Genomic DNA, 13686 nt, shown 5'->3' with positions numbered 1-13686 from the left:
GAGGATATAGAGGATTATGTTCAAAACTGTCTCTCTTGCATTAAGAGAGTGCAAGGACAAAGACCAAATATACCTCTTCGAACCCTACCTGTGGCAGCAGGATCTTTTTAAATCACAGCACTTGATATAGCTGGATGATTCCCCATTACAGCCAAAAATAACAGATATTTTTGTCTACCACTGATCATTTCTTTTATTACTTTGTTATGATACTGATTGAACACATGACCACTGAGACAGTTGTGAAAGCAGTTACCATTCATTTATTACTACCATCTCGGAGTCTAGAGACTGGGATCATCTACTGTCAAATGCGATTTCATCAAAAAACACCAGGGCACATGAAACCACAGGTTTGAGTCTCTATGAGGACGTTTTTCATTGCAAAATGCATTTCTCTTTCAAAATTGGTAAGCTGCTACAAGATGAAACACCTGGTTAAAAAATGAAAGTTTCTTTGGAAGACAGTTCAACAGAACGTTGCAGCCATGATGAAAGAATGTTAGGATATCACTATATTAAGTAGGAAATTATGTTATGTTACAACAAACCACCATAAAACTAGGCAGAACTGATAAATTTATGTGTCTCTGGGATAGACCATTCTGTATACTTTTGTTTTACAGCAGTTGTCAATGTCAAATTACAGCTCCCTCATCAGAAGATTTGGGTTCATTTTGACTGCTTCACCAAGAATAAAGGTAGCAATATGTAGTGGATTCAACAAAACTTCATTCAGCCAAAAACCTAATGCAGAGTGAAACTGTTACACAGCAGCTGATGAGTTCCTGTTACAATGTTCTTTCCCTCTGCACAATTTATGATCTAGGGATTAAGAACAGATTTCATCTTAAATCTTAGGTGGGAGTATATGCCAGTATTTTCTGTTTCAGTCTATTGTTGAGCCATACTGGTGATTGTGTCGTGTATTCCCAATACATCAGTCCCATGTTTAGCTAGAAATTTTGCTTAAGTGTTGCATACATGTATTGTTTCTTGTTCACTGACATCCCCATGATTCGATACCTTATGGGCTGTATCATAAGCAAACATCTAGTGTTTTAGCTTGACCATACTATGTTCCCATTTTGCTTTCATAACATGGCCAGTTCTATATTCTTTTGTCTTTTGTCACAGTAAGGTGTGATTTTTACATATTCCATTCCCCTGAGTGAATTATGTGACACTGTTAGTTTGATAGTACCATTGCTCTGGAGAGAACTTCTCCTCCACTGGGCTGCTTACTATGAGCAATAGCCCGTACATTGTGGACATCTGGCTTTTGTCAAACAACACCAGCCAAACAGCTGGTGCCTTTTCTTTGCCATCCCCCTCCCCCCCCCCCCCCCCCCAAATTCTCCCAAAACTGACTGATAAGCCATTTTCAGCCTCAGGTCATTCTTTTATGCCTTTATCTATATTTTATAATCTGCTTTTACTTTGAATATTTCTGTCATATGTTTGCACTATTTTTCTACATTGTCACATAGTTTTAACCATTGTATGGCAAAGTTATGTTCAAAGTTTGTGAAGTTTTGAGAACTTTTGCTATGAAACCATTGCTCTCAAGTTTGCTGCTTTGTTTTAGAAGGAATCTGCAGAAATAAGGTCTCAGTCTCCAATGGATCGAACCACCTACTGTTCATTTCCTCCAACAAGATGGCTTTGGGGCCACTAGAGCTATTTAGCTATCTATTCTTCCCTCCTCCCCCTCCCCCCTTACCCTCACCATGTAATTCTCATAAGAAATTATAACCATACAATTTCAGAATATCAATATGTTATTTACAAGCCCACACTGTATTTGAATCCTATCTGCAGCCATTTCCTCTGAGCAACTGTCCTAGAGCATTTGCCTGCAAAAGATAAAGAGTCCAGGTTACAGTTACAGTCCAGCACACAGTTTTAATTTGCCAGGGAGTTTCAAAAATCTTCTTTAAGATTTCCAGGAATACCATCGATTATAGTTAGTTTTAACAATAGGACCAAAAAAATGAAGTTAGTTTGTAACAATAAACTGTCACTATAGTGCACAACTTAGTTTTACTATTTTATTACCTTGAATATCGTAACCTTCTAAAATATTCAGTGCCATTAATGTTGTGATACCAAGACCATTAGGTGGTATTTCCCAAACAGTGTAATCCTTGTAATCTACAGAAATGGGCTGCACTTCAGTACTTGTGTGATCTTTGAGATCATCCAGTGCTAAATAACCTCCAAGTCTTTGAACTTCAGCAACTATAGCTTGTCCTATATGACCTGTATAAAAGCTTGTCTTTCCTTCCTGTGCAAGAACCTGTGAACAAAATAGATAAATTATTTAAAAGCATCTATCGACAGGAATTGTCTATGACCTATCAAAGATTTTTAGTTTTTTTATTTTAATTTATTTTCTCTCCTTTGGCATCAGTTTACTATTTTTAAATTGCTCCATAAGAAAATCTACACATACTGTTAGAATACATGGATAATCCAGAAAATATCTTGAGTTTGAATGGAAATACTTTTACAAGCTGTAGAAAGGGATGGATGAAAGAAGTGAGTAAGGGAAGCTTGTAAATATAAAGTAGAGTTTATGAGAAGAGTAGTGAGAAAAATTTAACTGTTGCTTGCTTGGTTGGCTGGTTGATTTGGGGCAGGGGACCAAACAGCAAGGTCATTGGTCCCATCAGATTATGGAAGGAAGTTGGCCATGCCCTGGCAAAGGAACCATCCTGCCACTTGCCTGAAGTGATTTTGGAAATCATAGAAAACCTAAATCAGGATGGCCGGATGCAGGCTTGAACTATTTTCCTCCCAAATCCAAGTCCAACGTGCTAACCACTGTGCCACCTCACTCGGTAATTTAAATGTACTCATTTTCTTGTTATGCTGGAAGGAAAATATATGAATGACAACAATCAATGTGTTAAAATATAAAATAAAATAGATAGATAACAAATTTACTCACCAAGTGATCATAGAAGAAAACATACATCAAAGATATGAAATGCACAAGATTTTTGAGCCAGTGCTACATTCTTCTGGCAGAAGAGTTAAAGAGAAATGAAGAAGGATGAAGGATAAGGGCTGGCAAACTTTAGAGAGTGAAGAAGTTATGGAAAAGTCACTCAGAAATCCAGATCAGGAAAGACTGTATGGGATGAGAAGAAAAGACTGATTGTTGGTGGCAGCACTAGATGAGATCTGAAAAACCTGCGAACTTAACGATGGAAGATAGAGTAATGAGCAAGACACAGATTATTGAAAAACACTATGCAAGGGAGCAAAGAAAGGAGTAGTTACCAAAAAGAAATTCTGAGGCCACAGATGGTATAAATTTAGGCCAGGTGACTGGCAAAAACCAAATGCATATTGTTATGCTCATTCCCACCCATGGAGTTCTGAGAACCTGGTGTCAGGAAAGAGAATCCAAATGACATGTATAGTGAAACAGGCATTGAGATCACAACTATCATGTTGTAGAACATACTGTGCAACAAGATATTGTGTATTACCACTATACACCCTCTGTCTATGCCCATTAACCCTAACTGATATCTTGGTGGCATTCATACCACTGTAGAAGGCTAAAGAGTGCTTACATAACAGCTGGTACATAACATGTGTCATTCCATAAGTGGCTCTTCTTTTGATAGTATGTATTTTGTCAGCTACAGCACTGGTATAGGTAGTGGTAGGAGAGTGCATCTGGCAAGTGTTCCAGGGGGACAGTCACAGGGGTAGGAGCAATAGGATAGGAAAATGGATGCAGGGATCAACAAAACCAGGAATGGATGTGATGGCCCAGGAAATCCGGGATAGTTACATACAGTGAAGGCTGAGGTGAGAATGGTGATTTACTGCTATAAAGAGTCTAAAAAGAGTCTGCAGCTGAACAAATTTGTTTGCCTTGAATGCGAAGGCTGCATGGGCAGGAGGGGTGGGGCACTTGACATGAAAAGAATGACAGCAGTCAAAAATGTAAATATTGTTTTTTATTTGTAAGTTTAATATGAACAGAAGTGTGCAGATGACCCTGTATGACAATTAGGTCAGTATCAACAGAAGTGGCATGAGATTCAAATAAGAACCATGTATAATTTAATTTGGAGTATTTATATAGAAATTTCAAAATTTTTTACAGATCAGTCTCACTACGAGCCTGCTTTGGCCACCCACTTCATACATAGTAGTGCCTACTGCATTGGCATCCCACTTCATGTCCAACCAACATGGGATGCATGTATCACAGGGCATATACTCACCAGGAAAACTCTCATTGTCTGTGTCGTCAAGAAAAATATTTACTGGCGGCCACAACACAACACAACACCAGATCTCCACCAATGGCCACCAGGGCCACTGTCCATTCACATAGCCTGCAGAACAGTTTACCAGAGGTTGCAGCTAGCCCAAGAGCTACTTTGATGCACCAGGCATGTGATCACAAATATTTCCGGCAGATACTTCCGCCAAATGGGCTTCCGCCAATAGGGTGGCGCACTGCCAACAAAGGGCAGTTCGACACACTGCTTGTAAGTGTACAGAGCTCAACCTGGCAGCCATAGCCAGACACCTCTTCTAGCTGGCTGATCTCTTACAGATGGACTTGATATAGTCGATGAACATCTTGATATTGTAGAATTGTTTTATTGTGATCTCTCCCCGTGAAGAGTTGGGTCTTTTCTATTATTATTTGTTATTTTATATTTGTGACAATCCACAGTTGGGATCAAATCTGTTGTTCTTTTGGAGATTTTATTATTGTTTCATTTTAGTGAGTCCAATAAATTGTTTTTGGACTTGTGTTTTCCACATTTCTATTCTGCTAGTGCAGATACTTCAGATTCCATATGGCAAAATGTCATCAGTGTATTTAAAGTAAACCAACATCTAAAGGAAAGCTCACTCCAAGTCACTCATGAGAAGGTTGACATACAGAGGAGCCATCATGTTCCCAAGGCAGTAGCCCTGATATGATGTATGTCTGCCCTCAAAGGTAAAGTAGTTGTTCGTAAGTGTCAGGGTCATTAAGGTGAGCAGGAAGGTTGTCATAGGTTTGGAATCAGATGAGTACTGGCCGAGGTAATGTTCAGTAGCATCCTTGTACATGGGGAATACATGCTGCAAGTGGGATGAGTACAGATTTAAGATGATTCAGGAAATCATCGTGTCTTTAATGTAGGAGTGCTTGTACTGTAGGTTACACATGTTAATATACCATGGTAGATATATGTTCAGTGAGTGCTTTGAAGCCAGCAACTACGAGATGGCAAGGCTGGATATTAGGAAGAAGGTAAAAGGTGGATGTGTGTGATTTGGGATGGTGTAGGAAATTCTACAATTTATCTGTCAGTCCTTGTCAAGGATCTTAGGTTTCAAGGAGAGGTGACATGTTAGTTTGTACCACAGCAATGGGATCTCAGTGGGAGATGCTATATGTAGAAGTTTCAGAAAGCTGGTGTAGGCCCTTTCTTACATACTCCTGTTGTCAAGTACCACAGTGGTAGATCACTTGTCTGCTAGGCGTCTGATGATAGAGTCATAATTTTTTAGGGAAGGAAGCACCTGTAAATCTGCAGAGGACATGTCAGGGTGAGAAAGTGAGTGAAGCAATGCTAGATGTTAGGAATTCTTTGAAAGCTTGTAAGAGGTGATGAGGTACTGGTGTTGGATCAAGTTGGACTCTTGGTTTAAACTGTACAAGGCAGGGTTGAATGTCAATTTTGCAGTTGGAAATGCTTTGAGATTAAGTTTCACAGTGTTACTTGCAATTCTTTCACATTTTTATGCGTTTCAAACTGTCCTGGATGATTGTTACTGCCATTTCCTACATATTTTACTTCTAAAATCTAGCAGATTAATTTTTATTTGATGACTTCTTGTCTGTGTTTGCCCTGTTTTTCAGCTTTTGTCATTTTCATGAACTTTGCCAGACACAATTTTTTTTAAACTTTCTTATCATATTTTCCAGTTTTCTTGAGAAATATTCTGCTCCCCTGTCAACCAGTCATTACCTTTCTTAATTTTTGTCTGTTCTCACAATTTTCATTTTATTTTCCTTCATTTTTCCAATCTTCTGCCTTCCTTGTCGTTTTTTCCTCTTATTTTCCCCCTCTCTGCTTCTTTTTCACTTCTCCTACTATCTCTGATACAGTAAACCCTCTTCTTAGCCCATAATGAATCTAATCATATATTATATTTGGTCCTTTTGAAAACATGTTTTTGTACTACCTAAATTTAGGTCCCAAATTCTCTTTCTTGAAACATGTTTGTCCCTTTGAGGATCTCACAAAGGTCTAAGTTCGGAAGTCATCTAGGACATCTACAAACCACAACAACAGCTAGACTTCACCTCCAAAAACCATCCTACCTTCTCCTAAACTACTTTAACAGTGGTCTTTCCATCCTTGTCACACTCCAGCTCCCAAAACAGCCACTCCATCAACCACCACTCCTCTCCTGCAAACCAAGCTTGGCCAACTTTCTTAATATCCCCCAACCTTCACAACTACTTCCCAGAACATTGACACTCAGGATTGCAAGGACCAGCCAGAAGGTACAGAGAAGGTACAGTATTCTCAACCTCACATTTAAGGCCTTCTCCCCCTCCTGAATTATCTATATTATAAAAGGGTCTCACTTTAAAACCTAAACCTGCCTTCAATCATATTGATTTGGTTAAGAACCTATTTTCCTTTACATGTAATGTCAACTGGAAGTATCACTTGGCAGCCAATCACAAAACATTTTCAACAGCAAATCTAACACTGAATTCTGTGTTGAACAGTTGAAACAAGATCCCAACTTGATCCACCACCACTACCTCTTACAAACTTTCCAAGAAGTCCTAGCATCCAGCCTTGGTTCACCACTCTTTCTCAGTTGCCTACAACAGACCTTAACATGTCCTCTGCAGAATCACAGGCACTTCATTTGCTAAAATCTTATTACTCCATCACCATTCTCACAGCTGATAAGGGATCTACCACTGTGGTAACTGAGGGTCTATGACAGCTTTCCAACGCTTCTACATACAGCATTTTACACAAGATCCCACTCCTGTGGGACATGTTGACCTATAGTCTCTCCTTTAAAACTCAGGCCCCTCACAAGGACTAACACATCAAGTCACAGAACATCTTACCCCTCCCAAACTGTGTATTCCTTCCTTTTAACATCTTTCTAAGATCCACAAACCCAATTACCCTGGCTGTCACACAGCTGCTGACTTAAAAACACCCACTGATCAACACCTGCAACCTATTACAAAATCACTCTCCGCCTATATTAAAGACACTAATCATTTCCTAAGTCATCTGAAATATGTGCCTGACCCCCTTCCAACACACACCTTGCTTGTCACAGTTGATGCTATCTCCCTCTATACTGACATCTCGATGTACAAGCTGTGTCTGCAGGTGAGCATTACCTGAACCAATGACTAACTGATTTCACCCTTATGACAACCTTCCTGTTCACATAATGAATTTTATACTTATGCACAATTAATTTATCTTTGTGGTCAGATGTACATCAGACCATAGGTCTGGTCTTTTGAACAGAATGGCTCCTTCCTATGTCAACCTTTTCATGGGTAGCTTGGTGATAGCTTTCCCAGGATTCATAAGGCTTTAGCCCTTGATTTGGATTAGATATACTGATGATATTTTGCCATATGTACTCATGCTGATGCTGACATGTTGAAATTTTTGGAATCTCCTAATTAAATTTCACATGCTCCTTATACACATCTCGTGTCACTTTTTTGATGTTGACTGCATCTTCAACAAATGTCAGCCATCCTTTTCATGTCCTATGCTCCCCTTCATTCCCTCCTCCATACAACCTTGACATTCAAGGCAAATGCATATGTAACTATCCCACCAGAATAATTCAAAAACATATTTCCACTCCTGGTTTGCGGATCCCTCCAAAAAATCCTAGGAGTACAGCTCTTTTCACTTAATATTATCTGGATTTTGCAAGTATTAATCAGCTACTTCAACAAGACTATGACTTCCTAAAATCATGCCCTGAAATGAGGCCCATTCTAACTGACATTTTGCCCACCACCACACATAGAATAGCCTTTTATAGCTCCTTCAATCTGTGCAACGTCCTTGTCAGATCATATGCTCCTTCTGCAACTATGTCCCTACCCTATGGTTCCTACTCCTATGGCCATTCTCACTGTAAGACCTTTCTGAAGTGCCATCCTACCATCACCTATACCAGCCCTGTATCTGGCAAAGCATGTACTAGTAAAGGGAGAGCCACCTGTTAAACAATACTTGTTGTGTACCAGCTGTTATGCAAATACTTTTCTACCTTCTATGGTGGTATGAATACCATGACATTATTAATTAGCATGAATGACCATAGACAGATGGTATATAGTGTTAATACACAATATCCTGTTGCAGAGCATACTCTATAACATGACGACCACGACTGTGTTGCCTGTTTCACCATACATGCCATCTGGATTTTCTCTCCTGAAACCAGATTCTTAGAACTTCGCTGGTGGGAATGAACATTACAATATGCATTGGTTCTTGGCACCTACCTTGCTTACAGTTATGTCAATTTCTGTGTTTTTTATGACCAGTCTTTTTTCCCCCATCATCTCACCTGCCTATCATGTATAATGCACTTAGAGGTCTACTCTTATTGATTCTTGCACAATTTTTTCCAGTAATCAGAACTGTGCTTATTGCCCTTTGTAACACTTTTAAGTTTTCAGCTTTTCAAATCTCATACAGTGCAGGCAACCAACAATACTAGTGACTGGAAATTATTTTGAACACTGACTCAGATTTTTGCATTTATCCATGAACTTTCCTCTATAATTGGAAGCCTTTGTGCAACAAACAACTCATCAGTAGATGCTTATGGTATGGAACATACTGAGATAGACTTGGGTCTGTGTCATGCTTTCATCTGGAATTTTACTGTTGTATACATCGTTGAGGCTATAACCAGAGCCACCTTCCTGGTGTAGTACCATCTGTTACCTGATGTAGCAAATACAAGGCTCATCGACAGTGTCACCAGATTTTCTACTGCTAGATTCTTACACAGTGTAGATATTCACAGCACAAAGCTAGGGCAGGCACCAGAAAGCAGATATGACAAGTTGCTCAAACAGACAAGTTGCTCAAATAGTTACTGTCATAACCTGATCATGTAAATTGTCAAGGGAGGTCTGTCAAAATAATGTGCATTTTATCAAAACTACCAATGACCTGTTAGTTTCATACTGTTCTGTACATTTAGATCCCGATCATCTAGTGGTCGCAAAGGCAGACTTTAGCTCAATGCTTACAGAAGATGTTATTCACCCGTCTAGTAGTCCTTGGCCTTCACCCATCCATCTGGTGGCATATGGTGACCTTTTCGGTGGTTACTGTGTGCTGAATATGAGGTCAAATCTGGACAGATATCCAGTTTCTCTATTGAGGAACTACAATAATGCTCTCAGTGGTGCAACTGTGTTAAGTGTATGGGGCTGTACAAAGACTTTTTTACAAATTCCTGTAGTGGATGAAGACATACCAAAGACTGTTCAAATCACTCTGATCAGCTTATTCTAAGTTTTTATTTGACATTTGGTTTGCACAATGCAAACATGGCAAACATTCATTGTCTCCATGCTGTAAGGACTGTCATTCTGCTTTGCTTACTTGGACAATATCCTCATTTCTTTCAGCCACAGCAGAACAGCATTAGAAATGCCAGGTGAAGATTTTCAAATGCATAGAACAACATTCAGACAGAACAAAAACAACAAGTGTTTTCCTTGGTAGTACAACCATCTGGAATTTATTGCCCAATTCAGTACTGATATCCACAATGTTTCTGCTGTAAAAAATGTGGTCACAGACTGTCTGTTGCAGGTCAATAGTGTGGCAAATCCTATTGATTTTTTTCCTCTCAGAAAGGAACAGGAATCAAATAATGAACTTCAGAAGCTATTGCATGATGCATCATCCAGCCTTCAATTACAGCTTGCCAACATTCCTACATTCCTGCTTCTGATTACAAACTATATTGGGACATTTCCAGTGGAAGATCTTGCCCAGTTCTGCCACATGCTTTCTGCAGACATACTTTCAACAGCCTTCACAACATATGTCACCTAGGCATTAGAGAAATTGATCTGCCTGGTGTGAAAACATTTTGTCTGGCCTTGTTTACAGAAGAATTGTCATGAGTGGGCTCATGCATGTCTTCAGTCAATGCAGTAAAATAACCTTCCATGTGCTTGTGGCCATTGAAGAATTCGCAGGTTGACAAAGTGATTCATGCATGTGCACACCGATGTTGTGGGTCCACTATCACCTTCTAATGGTCAATGTTACTTGTTACCAAGTGAGGTGGCACAATGGTTAGCACACTGAATTCACATCTGGGAGGACAATGGTTCAAACCCACATCCAGTCATCCAGATTTAGATTTTCCATGATTTCTCTAAATGCTGATTTCCTTCCAAGTCCTCGACACACTCCAAGCTTGTGTTCTGTCTCTAATGACCTCAATGTTGACAGACATTAAACCAAATCTTACTTCTTTCCCATCCATTATCTGTTGACTACCACTGATCATTTTACCCACTGATTGGAAGCTACACCAGTTAAAAACACATTGGCAGACACACAAACCTTTGCCTTCATTTCAGATTGGGTTTCTTGCTTCAGTTGTCCACTGCACATTATTAGGAACCACGGCCAACAATTTGAGTGAGAGTTATTTAACCAAATCAGCAAATTCTGATGTACTCTCCATCACCTGACAACTAGTTACCTCCCGGCAAACAATGGCGTGGTTGAACATTGGTGCCATTCTTTAAAGGCTGCATTAATGTGTCATGCCACCAGCTGGATAAATGCATTACCTTTGTTCTTACTTGGCCTTTACACTATTTACAATAATGGACTTAAGACATCATTGAGGAAGCTCATTTACATCAAAGCACTTTGGCTGCCTGAGAAAGCACATTAAAAGCATTTGCTGACATCAAGCCTCCACACATGGAATGGAACTTAGCTCCATGCATTATGACCTCCAAATGCACATGTATTTTTTGTTGCATACAGGTGCTGTCAAATCTTCTCTACAGACTCCATACACAGGCTCAAATCAGGTGAATAAAAGAGAACGAACACTGGATATTGCACTGAATTGTAAAACTACTACTGTCTCAATCAACAGGGTGAAACTAACATACTTATTTCCAGATATGCTGCCAATTCTTGAACCTCAACACCATCCTCAACCTAAAATGCAAGTATTATCATCCAAAACTGACAGAAGAATGATACTATCCAAAATAGAGACACATTACGACAAAAGAAAGCACTCGGGATGTCAAGTTCACTTTCCGGCAAGATATATGGATGGGATTCCACTTCTCTTTAGGTGGCAGACATAGCAAATAAGTCACCTGTTGTGTTTTGTTGCCATAAAGAGTTCATGAGCTGGCTACCAGAGGTGCCCTTTGTTTGGCATTGGTGGTTGTTTGTTTATCAGTGCTCCATGAGTTTAGACTGTGAGAACTACTTTGCAAATGGAGATATATCATGCCTAGTCTTAATTTATTGTAATTTGTGAGTCAGAAGGTCTTGCTTATCATCAAAATGCATCTTGAATAAATGTTTGTTGTTAAGACTAATTCTAACATGAATAGTTTGTATGCTGTCATGGCTGATTTACCTAAACACAAACAAAAGTAGTTTGGACAGTTATTGCCATACACACTCTGATACACCAACAAGTTATCTCACTATTCAAATACACATTAATAAATACGTGGGAGTCATATACTTCACTAGTGTTCAGGATTGGATTCTTCATATAGTATCACACTAGGCCGTTACATTTCAATATCAGGAAGAGTGAAGTGTAACATCAAATAAAGACCCACCTATTGCTAAAAATATAGCTATAGTCTTAATAATTTTTCCATTACTGAAAAGGATACCATGACTTTCTGTAGATAACTTTGTCTTTGTTTGTTATTTATACTGAGTGCTGGAATGAAACCTGTGTTCTAAGAGAAAATCTGTGAATTTATAATCCAAATCTACCTTTCAAATTGTTTATCATTTATCCAGTCCTCTCCTGTCATCACCCCTACCCCCACTTCCCCAATTCCCCACCCCCTGGGAAGCAATCTCTGTATTCCACTTGTCTACATCTAGTGTAGTGTCATTCCATGTGAAGGCATGAGAACATGTTTGAAGTGTTTGAAAGTAATGTAACTGATGGAGGACCTTGGTACCAGCCTAGTAGTCATATAGATGGATGTGGAAAACTGCCTAAAAACCCACCTCTAATCTGCAACCAGTTTCAGTTTGGTGCCAGCAGGTTTCCCCACATCCCAGAATCAGTGTGCTAATGTGCACAGCTATCTGGGCGGGTCGCAATTGTAAAATATTCAGATGAATTATTTACAGAACTTTGTGGAAAGTCATTGTGTATATTAAAAAGAGGATTGGGCCCAGCACACTTCCTTGGGGGACTCCTATATTGATGTATTCTGGGTTTGAAAGGTATGATTGGAGTTAGTTTGGGTGATCTCCATCTGTTGGACCCTGTTTTGCAGGTATGAATGAAACCACATGTTTGTTACTCCTCTTACTCCTAGTGCATTTAGTTTGTTTAGCAAAATTGTGTGGTCTACTGTGTCAAACACTTTGGTCAAATCAAGGAAGATCCCTGTTATGTGGTCTCCTTTGTCTAGTGCTTTGAGAGTAACATTTGAGAAATGAGCTACAGCTGAATTTGTGCTTTTGCCAGCCCAGAAACCAAATTGCTCTTTACTCAGAAGATTGAACTTCATTAAGCACCCCATGAGCCAGTTTTTCATTATGGTCTCTATGACTTTTGAAAAGGATGACTGTAATGAGATTTATCTGTAATTTTCTGTGATTTCTGGGTTACCTTTCTTATATATAGGTAGGATTTTTGCATGCTTTAGTATGTCTGGGAAGCAACCTGTGGAGAAGGATTCATTGATTATGTGCACTAAAGAGTCTTTGATGTTGTCTATGCAGTCCTTCAGTAAGCACACAGGTATTTCATCTATGCTTGCTGAATTTTTGCATTTTAGGTTACTCACATCATTGTATACTTCTGCTGTGGTTGGTTGTAGCATCATTGTGTGTGGTATTTTGTTCACCACTTGTAAATGCTTTGTTTTGTTGAACTTCTGTTGTAGTTGAGGTGCTATGTTGCTGAAATACTGAGTGGCAAAGTTTGCTAGTTTTTTGCGGTCATTTATTTTGGTATCATTGTGTTGAAGCTGCATGTTTATTGGCTTTAATTTTCTCCTATTAGTTTCTTGTTTGGTGATTTCCCGTGCTGCTTTGATTTTATTATTAGCTGTTTCTATAATTTTTTTCATTTTGGTACCTTTTAGCCACTAACAATACTTTTCTATAGATCTTTCTGTATGTATGATAATTATGAAATGCTGAATCATTATGGTAGTTTTTCATTAAGCTAAGGTGCTTGGGGGTTTCAGAGGATTCCCTTATCCCATTGGTTACCCAGCTGCTATTTTTGCATGATTTAATTATTCTTAGAACTTTAGGAAATATTTCTTCAAACCTCGAATTTAAATATTGACGTAAACTTTGAAAACTCCCCATTTACAGTTGTTTCTCTGTACACTTCCTCCTATGTTTCACTGAGGCA

At 39.0% G+C, this 13686-nt stretch overlaps 1 protein-coding gene across 1 annotated transcript in view; it reads right to left on the bottom strand.

Moving 5' to 3' along the window:
• Positions 1-13686, bottom strand: part of LOC124788079 (glutathione hydrolase-like YwrD proenzyme) — a 152321-nt gene that overhangs the window by 59894 nt on the left and 78741 nt on the right. Inside the window, exon 6 of the mRNA XM_047255175.1 lies at positions 2059-2299. Coding sequence (XP_047111131.1) covers positions 2059-2299 — 241 coding nt within the window. The remainder of the gene's footprint in view (positions 1-2058; positions 2300-13686) is intronic.

The sequence above is a fragment of the Schistocerca piceifrons genome, chromosome 3, assembly GCF_021461385.2.
Source record: "Schistocerca piceifrons isolate TAMUIC-IGC-003096 chromosome 3, iqSchPice1.1, whole genome shotgun sequence".
NCBI classification, from domain to species: Eukaryota; Metazoa; Arthropoda; class Insecta; order Orthoptera; family Acrididae; genus Schistocerca; species Schistocerca piceifrons.
This window is presented reverse-complemented; position numbering and strand designations above follow the sequence as displayed.